General features: G+C 36.0%; 1 protein-coding gene across 3 annotated transcripts in view; it reads left to right on the plus strand.

The window, feature by feature from the left end:
• Positions 1-13,915, plus strand: part of SLC2A2 (solute carrier family 2 member 2) — a 28,698-nt gene extending 14,783 nt beyond the window's left edge. For all 3 annotated transcript variants that reach the window (XM_041731642.1, XM_041731644.1, XM_041731643.1), the window contains 8 exons: positions 886-1,010; positions 3,937-4,052; positions 4,932-5,094; positions 5,559-5,746; positions 8,372-8,476; positions 11,656-11,757; positions 12,411-12,614; positions 12,701-13,915. In XM_041731642.1, coding sequence (XP_041587576.1) covers positions 886-1,010; positions 3,937-4,052; positions 4,932-5,094; positions 5,559-5,746; positions 8,372-8,476; positions 11,656-11,757; positions 12,411-12,614; positions 12,701-12,901 — 1,204 coding nt within the window. In that variant the 3' untranslated portion in view covers positions 12,902-13,915. The remainder of the gene's footprint in view (positions 1-885; positions 1,011-3,936; positions 4,053-4,931; positions 5,095-5,558; positions 5,747-8,371; positions 8,477-11,655; positions 11,758-12,410; positions 12,615-12,700) is intronic.
• The last annotated feature ends 3,564 nt before the right edge of the window (positions 13,916-17,479 follow it).

Genomic DNA, 17,479 nt, shown 5'->3' on the forward strand with positions numbered 1-17,479 from the left:
CTTCCCATTTAATAGGAAGAAAAGTATCAGACATCATAAATATTGTTAATTTTCATATGGTTAATTTTGAAAATAATGTTTTTGTTGCTATTGTCAGCTTTATTACATATTTTACATTGGTTAACATTAATTCATAGGTTCTAAAAATATCATTACATACAATGTTAAAATATAAGTAATTATAATTCTCTGTGATAAGGCTAAAGTAAAAGTATCTTTTAATTTAGTTCCAAATAATTCTTATCGAAACAAATTTAACTTCGAAAGTTCCTTACATCATCTATGTCAACTAAAAACCTGCACCATAAAGAAAGAAAGAAGAAAGAAAGAAAGAAAGAAAGAAAGAAAGAAAGAAAGAAAGAAGAAAAAGGGAAGGGAGGGAAAGGCAGGGCAGGAGAGGAGAGGGAAGGGAATGGAAGGGAATGGAAGGAAAGGTTAAGGGAAGAGAAGGGAAGGAAAGGAAAGGAAGAGGGAGGAAGGAAGAAAGAGGGGAAAGAAAGAGGATGTAATAGGTTAGAATTACAGTGTTGAATGTAGTTATCACCACACAGTTGTTACTTAAAAAAATCAATTTGTAGAAAACTTAATTAGGTAACTGAAAAATTTGAGAAGTGTTATCTTAAATCAAACTAGTCATTGCCACAATTGAATCACCTCTATTAAAATGTGGACATCATATGCATGAAAATCAGATTTTCTCATTATAAACATTATTGTTAATGCTTTAGTCCACCGATAAACTAGCAATCATGGTTTAAATTTCCCCAACTAACTTTTTCAGCAAAATTACAATAACTGCTCTTAGGTAAATAGCATACTCTCAAAGCAAATAATTTTATCAAGTTTTGATGCTGAATTTGTAATCCTTGCTTTTTAAAATTTCAGAGTCAAAGCCATGTTGGTAGCCAACATTCTCTCATTAGCTGGAGCTCTCCTGATGGGGTTTTCAAAACTGGGACCATCTCACATTCTTATAATTTCAGGAAGAAGCTTATCAGGACTCTACTGTGGTAAGTCATGCATGTGCATGTACACACACACACACACTTACTTGTCTGAAAATTATTCTAAAGGCAGATAAGGTAACACATAGGGAAGTTTTTGAGCCAGAGATGGCATCACAAAGTGAAAGGCAATAGCATAAAGTTGAAGTTCTGAGTCAGGGAGGTTTGGGACCAGTAAGTGGGAGTTGCAAAGCTTCTTCTTGCTCATGGAAATTTCTAGTGGTATAATCTCAGATAAATTATTTAACTCATAGTTTCCTTATCTGTTAAATGAAGGAGATAATATCCACCATGTAGGGCACTTATGAGAATACATGTGAAATATTCAGCATAGAATCTGCCTGTACAACATAAAGACTCCTAACTCGGGGAAACGAACTAGGGGTGGTGGAAGGGGAGGAGGGCGGGTGTTGGAGGGGAATGGGTGACGGGCACTGAGGTGGACACTTGACGGGATGAGCACTGGGTGTTTTTCTGTATGTTGGTAAATTAAACACCAATAAAAGTTAATTAAAAAAAAAAAAAATCTGCCTGTACTAAGCTGCCAAGAAAAGCTAGCTGCTGTTATTGCTCCTGTTGTACAGTAGACAGTGGCACATTGCTACGCCCAGAACCCCCGACTCAGCTCTTACGGCTTACTTGGCCACTTGAGTCTCTGTCTCTCCTTCCTAGAAAGACCTTGACACCCAAGCCCATCTCTCAGACCACATTCCCTTAACAACTGGATTCAGATGTGCCTGAAGCGTTACAGTGGCTGTGACCACAGGTAGAGGTAGTTAGGCAGGAACAGCTGATAGGGGAGTTCATAATGGAAGAAGGATGCTCCCCTTGAAAACCTCATATCTGAATATCTGGAATCACTAGTTCTTGAAACAGCTTTTCAAACTTTTGGAAGTTTCAAACTTTCAGAAGCAAATTTAATCAGCAGAGGTCTGAACAAAGGGAGGATCACTTAATCTCTAAAATAGCCAAATCTTTAGCTTCTCAATGCCAATGAATCCCTGATTCTGATGGTTTGGAGCCAAGGTTTTAATCCATTGTCCCAAATCATAAAGTTGTAAATCAAAGCACTAATATTCACTGGGGCTGGGGGAGGAGGTGCAAGAGCACAAAACGACCTATCAAATGTTTATAGCTTTTACTTGCAAAGAGAAAAGACTTATATAGCTCCATGTGTCTTCAGTGATCCCTTGAAACAAAAGTCTAAATTACCCACAAGTTAATAACTTAATTAAAAGTCTCTTTTCATTACTTTCAATGATAATACAAGTAGCTGAAAGTTAGAGTAGTTTTATCAAGGTGAAGAGTCAACCCACATATGGAGAGATTTAAATTCAGAATGAATTAATTCTGGCACCATTTCTGTCTGGCCTTAGATATATTAAGTGGATCTTTTGTGAAATGCAAATAATAACACTATCAAGGAGGTCCAAATCATCATGATTTTTCCTTCTTCTCTCTCCATTTTTTAAAAATACATTATGAAAAAAAATCATAAATATTTTTGGGAAAATTGAAAAGAAATGCTATAAAATGATATGGAGCAACCTATCACTAGCATTGCCAAGTAATTTGTACTCCCACCTATCTTTTAAAATGATGCCTCATCCTGCTCTGAGCATTAAAACTGCTAAAAATTATAGGAAATACTTTTTGACTTTAAAATTATGTGAACTCAGACCTGTGAATTTATCTGCATTATTATGTTCTGGAGAGACAATAGGAAGCATTACAGAGAGAGTATAGCTTGGAATAGGGCCAAATAAATAGGCTTTTTCTTATTTAAGATCAACAGACCACGCATTAGAGTTATATGTAAATGTCAGCCAAAATTCAGATGCCATATCAATCATGCAACTGTTCACGTGAGATATTAAGAATAATTTAAAGCATTAAAAAATACTGAAACGGTTCCCAGATTCATTCTTTACACAAAAACCATACATTTCCATTTTTGTAGAGAAACTCTCTAAGAGGAAGACTCTGACAAGTCTTATTTTTAAATTCTTAAGGAAATGCTAAACATTACTTTCAGCCTTGCTTATTGATAACGTCTGACCTTTTTATGCACTCAGTAAACGGCTGGATGCTCCACCATTTCCAACCTGACTGATTACATCTGTATTTAAGAAAGCTATAGAAGGCTGGATTGCCTAGTTCTTTTCTTTTCTTTTCTTTTCTTTTCTTTTCTTTTCTTTTCTTTTCTTTTCTTTTCTTTTCTTTTTTCTTTTCTTTTCTCTTCTCTTTTCTTTTTTTTTCTTCTCTTCTCTTCTCTTCTCTTTTCTTTTTTTTTTTTATTCCTTTAAGCACCAGAATCTTTTCCAAAGCCCGTTATTGGAAGATAATGCTCTGGTGGGAGTAATTGGGGGAAGAGCCCTTGAATTCCTTAACCTCTTCCACCTGTCCGTACTTCCCTCACCACTCAAACAGTGATCTTGAGGTACTTCCGCATTGTGGAGACTCAGGGCTTGCAGTTCTGGTGTTAAAGCTCTGTGACCTTGGATAAACTGTTACTCATCTCTATCAAGTAAAGAGATTGGCTTAGGTATGTTCTAATTTCCTTTGATACCATGAGTTTAGATTAAGAATATTATTAAAGCATTCTTTAGTCTTTTTTCTGAAGACAATTTAAGGCATTATGATGTAAAATCAATTTTAACATCGTTTTCACTAAATAAGGCAACGCTATGAGTGATTGGTAAATCCATGACTAATCATTTCTTTCTATTCCTATATCCAACTACAACCTCATTCAAGTCTTATCAACAAATATTCTTTGCATAAACTTGTCTATGACTGGGGACAAGGGGTCTTCCTTCCAACAGACTCAGAAAGGGACTTTCAGTTAAGATATTGATTATACTTAAACCAAGTTATTGTTATTGAGATAGTCCTAGCTGCACTTTCACATTTATGTTCATGTTTTATGCAGGACTAATTTCAGGCTTGGTTCCAATGTACATTGGTGAAATTGCTCCAACCACACTCAGAGGTGCTCTTGGTACCCTTCATCAGCTGGCCATTGTCACAGGCATTCTTATTAGTCAGGTAAAACCTCCTATCCCCTACTTCACCCATCCTCTGCTTTATCCAACTTTTCCCTCCTTGACAGTCCACTCTCATGGTAGACCAACATAGAGAGAAAAAAACTAGTTCCACTCTTGGGAGTGGGGATGCTATACAAACTTAGGCTCTTTAGCTCAAAGCTAAATTATTAGTACTCCATTCCTCACTTCTCCCCTTGGATATGTGGTAGGGTTGGCACTAGAGATGACCCAACATGCCAGGTCTTGAACTTCTGGAGCTAGTCTAGAATTAAATTATTCTGTGCAGATTTCAAACAATAGAAAATTTCACATTTTTGACTGCTTGGGTTTCCTTTGTTTGAGCATCTTACCTAGAAAATTAGCGTATATATGATTACCATAGCAGTTTTTTGTTCAGCTGGCTCTATGCTTCCCTTCTATCCCATGGACTCAGAGACCTAGAATCCCTAGCTTAAGATTATCAGAGGGTAAACCCCTGCATTAAGGATGACAAAGCTGGTTTTTATTACAATAATTGTTCTATGTGATCCCATTTTATTTAACTTCTAGGTAATCTAAGAAGAAATTTTTTAAGGTCCAAAGTTACACATGATTTTTGGTGTTGCTTTAGATGTCAAATGTGTTCTTAAAAATTTAGTTGTTTCCCATCCTAAATGGCCCACATAAGTTAATGGAAACAAACCTAAGTGAACGTTTCATAAAACAGTCTCAAACTTAGTTAAGGTAAGACATGCTACTAATAGTTTCTGCTTTGGACATACTTGAATCAAAGTTATCAGGGATTACTATTAAATAACCAATGTACTTTTTTCAACAAATGGTTACAGAAGGCAGACCCAAAGTGTTGTGCAGTTGCCATGGTTCCTCCCTGCCTTTTCAGATTGTTGGCCTCAACTTTATCCTGGGCAATCATGAACGGTGGCATATCCTACTTGGTTTGTCTGGTGTGCCAGCCATCATCCAGTCTTTGCTGCTCCTCTTCTGTCCAGAAAGCCCCAGATACCTTTACATTAAGTTGGATGAAGAAGTCAGAGCAAAGAAAAGTAAGTCTGTTTTTTTTTCTTCCTCGTGTTTTGGAACTATTAGCCAATGAAAAGCAGTGTACATGAATGTTTACTGGTTAAGCTGGTATGAGGGTTTTCCAGATGAAGTCAATGACTACATGTAAAAAGAATGTGAAAGACCACTTCAATATGATTCATGAATGCCATTTCAAACCCTTAAACATGTGGAGCCCAAATGGGAAACCCACGTGCAGGGTACTGGACTCAACCAGAGGCTTCTAAAAGATTTTTACTTGCATTATGCTTCTATGATAATAAAGATCAGGGATTTGTTTGGTCATTAGATAAAACCAAATTTTTTTTAAATTTAAAAACAGGATTTAACTTAACAAAAAGGAATGTCAGCACTTATGCTGTAAAGCATAATAGAAAGGGCTATGTGGAACTATAACTTACTTCTGTTTTGACCTGAGTTGTGCCAACCTGATCATTTTGGGGGACAGGCTTGAAAAGACTCAGAGGAGATGCTGATATTACCAAAGACATCACTGAGATGAGAAAAGAAAAGGAAGAAGCATCAAGTGAACAAGTAGTCTCCATAATTCAACTCTTCACCAATTCCAGCTACAGACAGCCTATTCTAGTGTCACTGATGCTGCACTTGGCTCAGCAATTTTCTGGAATCAATGGGGTAAGTTTAAGAATACTCTCTAATTTAAAAGCAAAGTGAATTAAAATAGAGAAAGAAAGGGTATGAATTTAAATAACAAAAAGGCATTTTAAAATGTTGACATCACATTTTACTATAATAAACAGATATTGAGTAAGCATTAATTTTCTTTGTTTTGCCTCATCCACTTCCTAAAATTGGCTTGGAGTTTTTTGAAATGTCAATAATCAGTGGTACTGTGTATCTATTTAGATGGAAGGCAAAAATCATAATTAACACAAAAGAGGGAAAAAGAGAATAATTATATTTTTAAAACGCCCTAAATTACAAGGGCCTTCTGGAGTTGAGTAGCAAATTTAGGATTTCTGATAGCCTAGGCAAAATGAGTTCATGGTTCCCTTTATCTATGTATTTTTATTGTTTTTTTTAAAGATTTTATTTATTTAAAAGAGAGAGAGAGCATGAGTGGGGGCAGGGAGAGGGACAAGCAGGCTCCTTGTTGAGCAGACACCCCACGTGGGGTTCAATCCCAGAACTCTGGGATCATGACCTGAGCAGAAGGCAGATGCTTAATCCACAGAGCCACCCAGGCATCCTCCTCCCACCAACCCTCCACCTCCAACATCTGTTTAACCCAATAATACCAGGGGCACCTAGGTGGCTTAGTTGATTGAGCATCATGGGACTGTTAATCTTGATCTTGAGACTGTGGGTTCAGACCCTACATTGGGCTCTGCACTGGATGTGAAGCCTACTTTAAATAAATAGATGATTGATTGATTGATAGATAGATAGATAGATGATAGATAGATAGATAGATAGATAGATAGATAGATAGAACCAAATAGCTAGGTGCACAAAAGTTTTCTGCCATGCAAGAAACTTTCACTCTATTTGAGGAGACAGCAAACAAAATAAATAGTAGTGTGAACTGGCATGAAACTGGTGACTGAGGATAGTACAGACATGACTGGAAAACATACTGAATATTAAACTAGCTAGCTTTTACGTTTTGAACTGAAATCATTGTATTACACAGACTAAAATTGTTGTATTGGCAACAATTAGCTAATAAAAGAAGAAAAGTAAGCATTTGCTAAAAAAACTAGATTTAAAAAAATCACTTACCCCCTTTTACTGCTGTTAAAAATGTGCTTTGGGCTTCCTCTATAATGAGGCAATCACAGATCCACAAGGGGGTGGCTTGTGGATGGGCAGAGTCTTGGGAGAGGTAAAGAAAGTAATTTGCATCAGTTGAAGCAAAAGGAGACCTGAACCTCACTCAACACACTGAATACTACTCTTTTGTCATCTCTGTCCTCCTTTAAGGGGTCCTAGATGTTCATTTCAATCTAACATTTTACAGAACTTCAGCATTTGGAGACCAAATTAGTTCAGCCTGTATATCCAAAGGAACAATATTTAATCTTTCTGAACCTCCCTGCTTTAGCTACTGTCCCAGTGCCTGACTTACAGGCATCCAGGAAATGTTGAACTGAGGCTATTGGGCAGGCTAAAAATGTGGGATAGTGTGCAATGTGCTGTAAGATACTCCTCAGTGAGCATAATCTGCACAGTCCTTCTCCATTAGCCCTATCTGTACAAGAAGAGGTGCCAGGAACAGGATGTGTTAAGTGGAGAAAGAATGAAAGATGACAGACAGAAAGGCCTACAAAAGATGTAAAAACCTAATTATTAATAAACACTATTAGAGAGATTTTGAAGATTTCTCCACGTTCACTGAGATTTGTGAAAAATTTTGGGTTGAAAACAATAGCAACCAGAATTCCTATGCACACTGGTAAGAGTGTCAATTGATACAACTTTTCTGGAAAATCATTTGCCAGTATCTATTAAAGCTGAGCATAGGCATGCACTATAGTCTAGTAATTGTATTCCTAGATGTAAATGTGTACGTATTTCACCAAAAGGATTGTACTAAAATGTTCATAACAGCACCGTTCATATTCACCCAAATGACAACTAGCTAAATATCCATCAGTAGTAGATTGGGTAATAAATAGTGGTATATTAATACCAAAAAAACTAACCAACGATAATGAACAGTGTACAACTACACACAACTATATAGATGGTTCTCACAAAGATAATGTTGAAGCCCAATACCAAATAATTCACTTTGTGTGGTTCCATTTATAGTAAGTACAGAAGTAGGTAAAATTTATCATGATATTAGAAGTTGAAGAGTTTCCTTGGAAAAATAGGGGGATGTTCTGGGGGCTTCTGGAGGACTGGTAATAAATTACTCTTGGTCTGTGCGCTGGTTACATAGATGTGTTCAGTTTGTGAAAATTAATCTGTATACTTACATTGGGTGTACTTTTTTGTATATACTTTATAACTTAAAAAAACTTAAAAATTAAAAAAAGTGTATGTCAGGATAATGCAGATTCAGAGTTTTCAGCTGAATTTAAGGAGAATTTTAAGCAATCAGAAGTTTTAAATACTAAAGATTGATAGTGGTTTCTCATTGGCTGTAAGGAGAGGAGAGATAAAATCTTTAGGGTGTTCTAGGGATCATGGTTCAATAGAAACAACTAAAAATAAACAACCTAAAATATTTCTTCCTTTCAAGCTATCAGTGCTAGAATTCTTTATTAAGGCTAAATTGCTATTACTTTACAGATCTTTTACTATTCAACCAGCATTTTCCAGACAGCTGGAATCAGCCAACCTGTTTATGCAACCATTGGAGTTGGTGCCATCAACACGATTTTCACTGCTGTGTCTGTGAGTTAATACTCTGGATAAATATGCTGCTTGTTCCTCAGTTCAGAAGTGGGAGAAGAGGGTACATTGTGAGCTAAAAGCAACTAGTGATTTATTGTTTACATATATTGGGTGTATAATAAATCAGTAAGCAGAGCTGAACAGGTGGATCACTGGCTGTCTCCATTTGCTGGGATGCCATGTAGTCACACATTTGTAGATTAATAACTCACTTGGGGCAAAGAAGACTTCTTTGTGTAAATACCTGGATTCCTTCTCCTTTGCTCTGTACTTGAATCTGTTGGGATCAGGTGACAGTTGTCATTTCTATCAATATTGGGTCTTCTACCTAGGTTCCTCTCCTTCCATGGTTGAAATTCTTTTTTTATCCTAATGTCTTGGCAAAAATACTTTTTTTAAAAAAGGTCTTCTGTAACAGATATCTATGCCTATAACAGAGTTAAACAGACTCAGCAAATTCTTATGATATTGAGCTAATTGGCAGAGCTTCCAGATAGCTCACGAGGATATAACTTCTGGTGATACAAAAAAAAGTGTATGTGATATTATAAGAGATGGAGTAGAAGTGATATAACTTGAAATGTTGTTATTTTGAAATGTTATTTTTTTTCTGACAAGGGAGAAAGGTCATGTAGTCTTCTCAAAAGACTATTCCTTATATAAGGAATAAGCATCTTGACAATAATATTTAACATAAACACTCTAAGAATTAAAGTAAACAAACAACAACAACAACAACAAAAACCCTAAAACTTCCCAACTCATGTCATTCATTCTAAAATGAGGATAATTGGGTTTATTTTCATATTTGAATGCAGGATATTCAAAAAGCTTGTGCCTTTCAATGCTGGTCACCATGTTATATTCACTATACTCTAGTCACTTGTTTTTCTGCTCTGCACATGGACTTTTAACTATTACCTTAGGGTGGTCAATAAATTACAGGCTGGCTACCTAGATCAAAAAGTAGATTTGTCCAGACTACACTAAACAGTGCTGGACCTTGGAAAGAGGAGGGAGAACAGATAACAAGGGAGCACCAGCCATTCTGTAGACATGCCTTTAGAGATAATGCCTGTTCAAGCCAAAAGGCCACTTGAAATCAATGAAGGCCTGTTACTGGGATGTAATCCAAAGGCTACTCATATTCTTTCATCTCCTGAGGCATATTTTTTACAAATCCTACGTCAACATATTTTCCTAATATAGAGATCATGCCTAAAACATTTTATATGTAACAGGATTTGCCATGTAAGGCATCAGGTTGTCAAAATTGGGTAACCCAAACTGTAAATGCCTTAAAAAGAAACTACTACCCCCCTCCCCACCAACCCAGCTAGAGTTTTGAGTTTCTTGATTATTTTGAATATGACTTTTAGAGTTTATCCCTTTATTCTGTGAAAGTTTTTAAGCAGATAAGTGACACTTTAAAAATCATCTCTAATCATCTAATTAACCCTCCAGGACTACATACAACATTTAAAATTTTTAATTATACTTATTTTTGAAAAGTTGTTTTAAGGCTCAAAAAGTACAAAAAGTATAGTCCTTCAGTCACCCCATTTCTCTCCCCTAAATTGAATTCTGTGTATCCTTTCACATAAAGTTATGCAAATAGGAATATGCATTGATAAGATATTAATATTTCACCAACTTGGAAGGGACATAATCAATTTTTTCCTGAATATTTGGGAAAAGAAAGACTTTCTGATTTCCATGATGAATTATGTTTCCACAGTCCATATTTTCTTCCACACTAGTGGGCCAGTAGAAGAGGGCCTATAAACCTGAGAGAAAACAAAACAGGAAGAAATGTGGAAGGAACGGGGACACAGAGGGTTGAGAGGAGAAGCAGTAGCTACTAAACTCTAAGGAGACATCCAGAATCTGCATGACACACATGGTCTTGAGCAAAGACAAGGGTTCTGGTCAGGCAGACGTCTCCATCCTTAAGGAGTGAGTTTAGAATTTATTATCCTATTAATAATAATTGTTCAGAAACAGAAGAAACATAGTAAAAGCCCTCATTCCTGAAGAAATGTTTCTATCTTCTTGACAGCTTGACATGGTGTCATCAAGCCAATTTTGAAAGTCATATTTACAGAGTCTAATTAAATAGAGAAATGGTATGAACTTGGACAAGACTTGTTTTTCTGACTACCTTCTCAACACTAAGCGTGGGCTCTTTGCTCATCATCCTGAAGTGATTTGAAACTCAAATGTGAAACACCTCTGAAGTGAAAGGGGCTTTCACTATAGGTGAACACAAATGTTTCTTAGATATCTTCAGAGCCATAGCTCAAGGGTACTGGATTGCTATTGATTTACTAATAGATCTATATGAGCCAAGCCAATTTACTCATTGAAGTGAGAAATTATGACAGATAATATTTAGATGTGATTCACCAACCTTGGCAGTATTCTAAGGATCAAGCAGGAAGAGTCTATTTAACAAACATTGGTCTTGACTAATTGGTAAATGTTAACCATTAACACAAAGGTCCACAGACCCAAAGGTATCAATGATATATCTCCTGAGTTAGGATAAGAAAGCATTTAAAGTTTTTGCTTTAAAGTCTTATCTTTTCAAATGGATAATTCACTTCCAGCACCAAATATATTTAGGCGCACCAGAAAAATGCAGATCTATTTGGTAAAGTGATCAAATTCTGTAAGTTGCCAGATGAGTGGTCATAATTTGACTTTACTGGCAGTGAGAACGTTGGATGAGAATGGCTGACAACCCAACAGTTATACTATTACAGGTGTCTGCAGTTCATGAAACCTTGTACTTACAACAGGATAATTACCAAAAGATAAATTAATGTCCTTTTTTAATGTAGAGCCATTTTAAATGTTCAACAAACCTACTGGAAGAGATCTGAGATATACAGCCTCTTAATATTGTACTCAGGTGATAACTGCAGAGTGATGGTAAGGTTGTGGCTCGTTCTCCAGAATGGCCTGTTCAAATCAATATGATTAAATGAAGCAGGTATCTATGATTACCTCTGCTCACCAAGACCAAGTTCAGCCACCTGAGGCAAAAGTCACTTCCCCACTCAGTTCCACAACTGTAAAATGGGATTATAGAACTGCCTCCTTCCAGCTGTATGAATTAAAGTGACTCTTTGGCAGTAAAAACTATTTAAGTCAGTAACATTTTAAAACTTTCCTAGGTATTCCTTGTGGAGAAGGCAGGGCGACGCTCTCTGTTTCTCATAGGAATGAGTGGGATGTTTGTGTGTGCCATCTTCATGTCCTTGGGACTTGTACTACTGGTAAGTGTAGTTTTGCACTGAGATTTTTGGTTATATGTGATAGCACTTCTGTGCTCCAGGTTAAAGTGCTTCTTATGTCGAAATATTTGAGATTGACTTATGAAATAAAGCTAGAGGAACAGCATATAATACAAAGGAGAAATGTAAAGAGAAAGGGGGTTTGCTTTTTGGGTTTAAAGACTTAAAAGTCACAAGTAAATCACACTTGTTACCAACGGAGGCAGTGTTGCAAAATGGTCAGAGCATAGTTTCTGGGGTCAGCCTGTTTCAGGTTCTAACACTCGCTCTGCCACTGGGCTACCTGTGTGACCTAGCACAAGCACCAGATTCTCTCCAACCAGCACCCTCGTCCACTACTTCACGGAGGGTAATGCATCCTGTCTAGCAATCTTGGTATGCTCAGAGTGACTGAGAGTCCTATAAAATCCTAATCCAGAGGATTTCCTATATCAAAGTTCAAAAGACTTAAGCATGACTCAGACTACAATAAACTTGTCTCAAACCAGGATAATTTATAATTATTTGCACATAAATACTTCTGGAAGAGAGCTATGTCACCTCGGAACTCAGTGAGAGCCTGCTTAGCTAAGGGAAGCAGCAGCCAATGATCCCAACTCCACTTTTGCTTTTGTTTTGTTTTTTTTTCCCCTCAGAATAAATTGGCTTGGATGAGTTATGTGAGCATGGTAGCCATCTTCCTCTTTGTCAGTTTCTTTGAGATTGGGCCTGGTCCCATCCCCTGGTTCATGGTGGCAGAGTTCTTCAGCCAAGGGCCACGGACTGCTGCTTTAGCAATAGCTGCATTCAGCAACTGGGCCTGCAATTTCATCATCGCTCTGTGTTTCCAGTACATTGCGGTAAGCAGCCTAATATTGTGCAAACTTGCTGAACAGAGATGGAGGAGAGCAGCCGCTAATTGGAATTCTATTTGTTCTCTATGCAGAAGTTCTGTGGCCCTTACGTGTTTTTCCTCTTTGCTGGAGTGATCCTGGCCTTCACTTTGTTTACATTTTTCAAAGTCCCAGAAACCAAAGGAAAATCCTTTGAGGAAATCGCAGCAGAGTTCCAAAAGAAGCGTGGCTTGGCCCAAAAGCCAAAAGCTGCCGTGGAAATGGAATTCCTTGGAGCTACAGAGACTGTGTAAAGATAACCTGTTTTGTTTTGTTTTGTTTTGTTTTGTTGTGACAAGAACAGAAACTGGAAGAAAGTTGTGTTTTTAATGGACGATTCTCTGAGAATTTTATATCTACGTCTTGAAAGTATTATTCTTTAGAGAGCTTTTACGGGCTCTTCTCAGAAATGTCATCAAATATTTCCAAAGAAAGTTGTTGTTGTTTTTTTTAAGTTAGAGTATCTATTTTTGATAGTAAGACTCTCTAATTAAGTAAACTAAAAAGTTTCGCTCATTTTACTACACCAAAGGGCAAGTACGTTGTAATATTCCTAGCTCTATCCTTTATAACAAGGTTCTCGTGAAGCGGAAGCAGTTTCAGTGTATCATGTTATTGCTTCATTAAACAAGTGATTGGAAACCTGAAGCTACAACTCATTTACATTTGAACTCATTACATTTGAATATGATTATGTTGGCATTTTCGTACCCACAGACCTCATATTAAAGATTTGGCTAGTGGCAATAAGGCTTATGTTTAAATTGGTAACTTTTCTATTTCTCCCACTCACCATTTTTCTTCTGCATTAGAATTTGTATTTTGTTTAAAATTTTATTTTTCTGTATTTTCATGTGGAATAGTTTATTGAGTGTATTAAGATATGTTCATAAAGAAAAACTTTTTTTGGTATGTTTACCAAATATTTTGGTACTCGGAAAAAAAAAACAATTAATTCCTTTGTTTGATGACCAAATGATTTTTATAAGATTAAAGACTGAAAAGATTTTACCAGTCATATAGCCTGGGTTGTCAGTTAATATTAATATCTATTATAAACCTATGTTAATTCCTTGCTATTCAATCCTTTGAGCTCTATTTTGGCTTGCTTTTAAATTGAGCACAGCATGGTTGTCTCAACTGCATTTTTGTAAAATACATTCAAACAGTGATTAAGTTGGGCATTTTTATATCTCCTCAAACCCTAAATAGGTTAGAGCAGTTCAAGGGAAATTTGAAATAAAGGATTGTTCTGTTTGTTAAAAAAATACTTTCTGAATTATGTTTCAAGACAAGTTGAAAGAGTGGGTTGCAGGATTCCTAAAGATGGGGTCCAGAAACTTCATGAATGCTCAATTTCAGACTTGATCAAAATCCCTATTTACTTTCCTGGTTAGACAGTCATCCGCTTTGATGTTCCTTCTTTGTCATGGCAGTATATGGATGCTATCTAAGCCGTTCTAATGTTATTGCTAACATTTGCTGTATATTATCTATGTGCCAGGTGCTGTTCTAAGGGGTTTTACCTATGTAGGCAAACTGGAAATACACAGATGATTAAATAGACTTTTACTTACGGTCAATTTTACAACTATGGAAATACAGTTCTGATGGACACCAAAGGCTTAGAAGGGAGGTAAAGTATCTCCAGACTGTTTTCCCCACAAAGTGGACCATTGAGTCCATCCTTTTTATGTTTGTTTCACTGTACACAAAACAGAGTACTTTTTTAAAAAGTACCTTTTATGAGTGGAGGGGAAAAAAATGCTAAACACTTATTGTTTTTGTTTTTTCCCAGTTGTTTACCTTTATATAATTTGGCAATCCAAACAACATAAAATTATTTCTTTTCACTTTGCATTTTATTCCCTTTGGACCAATTTGGAATACATTATTTTTACTTAGGATTTCAGGACACAGTTAAGATGAGCTTAAGTAGTTTACTTTTGTGCTAGCTTATGAACTGTAGAAAAAAAATGTGGAGACTCTGAATTGGGCAGGAGCAGGATAATGGCTCCTGTGTGGCTCTTGTCCTCTTCTTTAGGATGCTGGTGGTCTTTGAGAAGCCCAAAGTTATAATGATAAAGTTTAACATTTTCACAAGTGATGAATGTGATTTAATCAAATTGCCATTCCTGATCTCATTTACTACGAAAATAAAGTAGTAGAATTTTAGGGACGCCTGAGTGGCTCAGTGGTTGAGCATTTGCCTTCAGCTCAGCACGTGATCCTGCAGTCCCCTCATTGAGTCCTGCATTGGGATCCCCACAGGGAGCCTGCTTTTCCTTCTGCCTATGTCTCTGGGTCTCTAAGTCTCTCATGAATAAATAAATAAAATCTTAAAACTAGTAGAAGTTTAAATAAAGAACCCAAAACACCACTTTTAAGTTCTAATCACTTACTTCCACTGATGCATAAACACCAGAAATTCATGCCTGGAGTTTTCTGCCTCAGAGAAATTGAACTAATTCATGTTGTTTCCCTTTCATATTTTTTTCCTTGCAGAAATACAAATGAGTTGAAAAGAAACCTTAAGGTGAAGTAAGAAGCTGTTAAAGCTTTATAGGAGGGCAAAGGAACATGCTTAGAAACTAGCTTAACGTAATAGAAACTCCTAGATCTTCAATTGCATACATCATAATAAATAATAAAATTGGCATTGATTAATTAGATGTAATTATAGGGAAATCAGATGTGAGTTTGGCCATTTAATTTTCATAGTACTCTATCATTTTTGTGGAATTCTTTTTATATTTAATGTTCTAACAAATGTGATTTTTCTCTTAGCTTATTCGAAGCATGATTACAATTCTTTGTCTGGCTACTCACCTGCTACACCTAGCTACTGCCCAGTCATGACACCAGTGAAAGGGTCTTCTCTAACTTTCTCCTCTATGCAAACAGCACTGTGATACACTGCGATAAGCTAAGACTCCCCCTTCCACCTCAAAGAGCTCAAGGTCTAATAAGCAGTTCGGGAAGACCATGGTATGAATGTCCCCACTTGTGCCTTTTACCATCCATGAAACTTGATTTGGAGACCTCTCTTGTAAAATGGGCAGAGTAATACTACCTACCTCAGAGAGTGGTGAGGATTAAATGTAAAATGCTAATCAGAGTTCCTGGTACAAAGGAGGTGCTCAATAAATGTTACCTAGAATTAGTGTTTACAAAGATACTTCTAAAATAAAAGTTTGTAACATATAAGATAGTTCCAATTTTTTTCTTTTTTAAAGTTTTTCCAAATTTCTTTTGAATAAACAAGAAATTATATAAATTCAAGATAATATTTTCCTACTTGAAGCAACAATTTCACAATGACAAAGGAATGGTAAAAATTAAGGGAGATATTAGGCTATCTAATTCCTAAATTCAAACTTGGTATTTCTAAGCTAGTTATGAGTTTTTATTGTATTTTTAAAGTTTGCTTTTGCCTAAGTTATGTTGTTTTTTTTTAAAAGGTTGCTATGTAATACTATTTCTTGGATAATACTAAGTACAGAGTAAAATGCTATATATTTAAATGCAATTCAACAAGATTATGATCACAGGACAAGACCAAACCTTCTTGATAATCCTCCAAAACTTAGTCAATTTTACAACTATGGAAACACAATTCTGATGGATACCAAAGGCTTAGAAGGCAGGTGAAGTATCTCCAGACTGTTTTCCCCACAAAGTGGAGCACTGAATTAATCCTTTTTATGTTACACATATATACGTGTAAACCAGTGTGCATGCATAAGCTACTTCTTGATAGCTTATTATAGTATATGCAGCAACTAAGGCAATGTTAGGCAATATCTTGTGCTTATGGTGTCCTAAGCAGATGTGCTGAGTAAAGTGTAAAAGAATATATAATTTTTCATTACAATTCTATCAGTGACCTGAGGAGAAAAGGCGTGTTGTCAACGACACTGAGCCATCTGCTGGTGTTTTTACTGCTTTCTAATTTGGTGCACATTAGGAAGAATCATCATGAAAAGAGACTGGTTTTAGTTAGGGGTATATATACGCTATAGTTTTATGTCAATAAATACATTTCTGAATGCTTAAGTGTTGCTTTATTTTATATAAAAAATAACCCCATTTAAGAAAATAAATATTGTTTTACTATATATCCTCATTTCCTTCTTATATATTATACCTATTCTCATTTTAAAGATAATATGTGAGTTACTTTTCAAATTCAAATTTTATTTCCATCAGGCAATTGTTTTGATCATCAATGAATAGGAAAAACTAACCTGAAGTCTAGGTAAAAACAACTGACTCCCTTTGATAAAATAAAAAATTTCATTCAGTAAATATTTAGTTGAGCTCCCACTATGAATAAGACACTTTGTTAAAATTTTGTGAAAGACACAAAATTTAGAAAATGTGGTCCGGGATCCCTGGGTGGCGCAGCGGTTTGGCGCGATCCTGGAGACCCGGGATCAAATCCCACGTCGGGCTCCCGGTGCATGGAGCCTGCTTCTCCCTCTGCCTGTGTCTCTGCCTCTCTCTCTCTGTGACTATCGTAGATAAATTAAAAAAAAAAAAAACTTTAAAAGAAAATGTGGTCCATATCCTCAACCACTTACATTCTCATAAAAGGGATAAAAGTTGAAAACAAATAGTTACAGCGCAAAGAACAAAATAGAAAAAAAAAACTATAGTGGTTTTTAGTCAATATCAAAAATTTTTTTAAATAGCTGCAAAGAATGTTATTTTTAAATATAGTATGTATTGATATTTAAAATTTGCTATGCTCTATATACTTAATGGAATTTAAATACCTAGTAATTTGTTACTCAACACAACCATTAAAATACATATAAATACATATATAT

The sequence above is a fragment of the Vulpes lagopus genome, chromosome 17, assembly GCF_018345385.1.
Source record: "Vulpes lagopus strain Blue_001 chromosome 17, ASM1834538v1, whole genome shotgun sequence".
NCBI classification, from domain to species: domain Eukaryota; kingdom Metazoa; phylum Chordata; class Mammalia; order Carnivora; family Canidae; genus Vulpes; species Vulpes lagopus.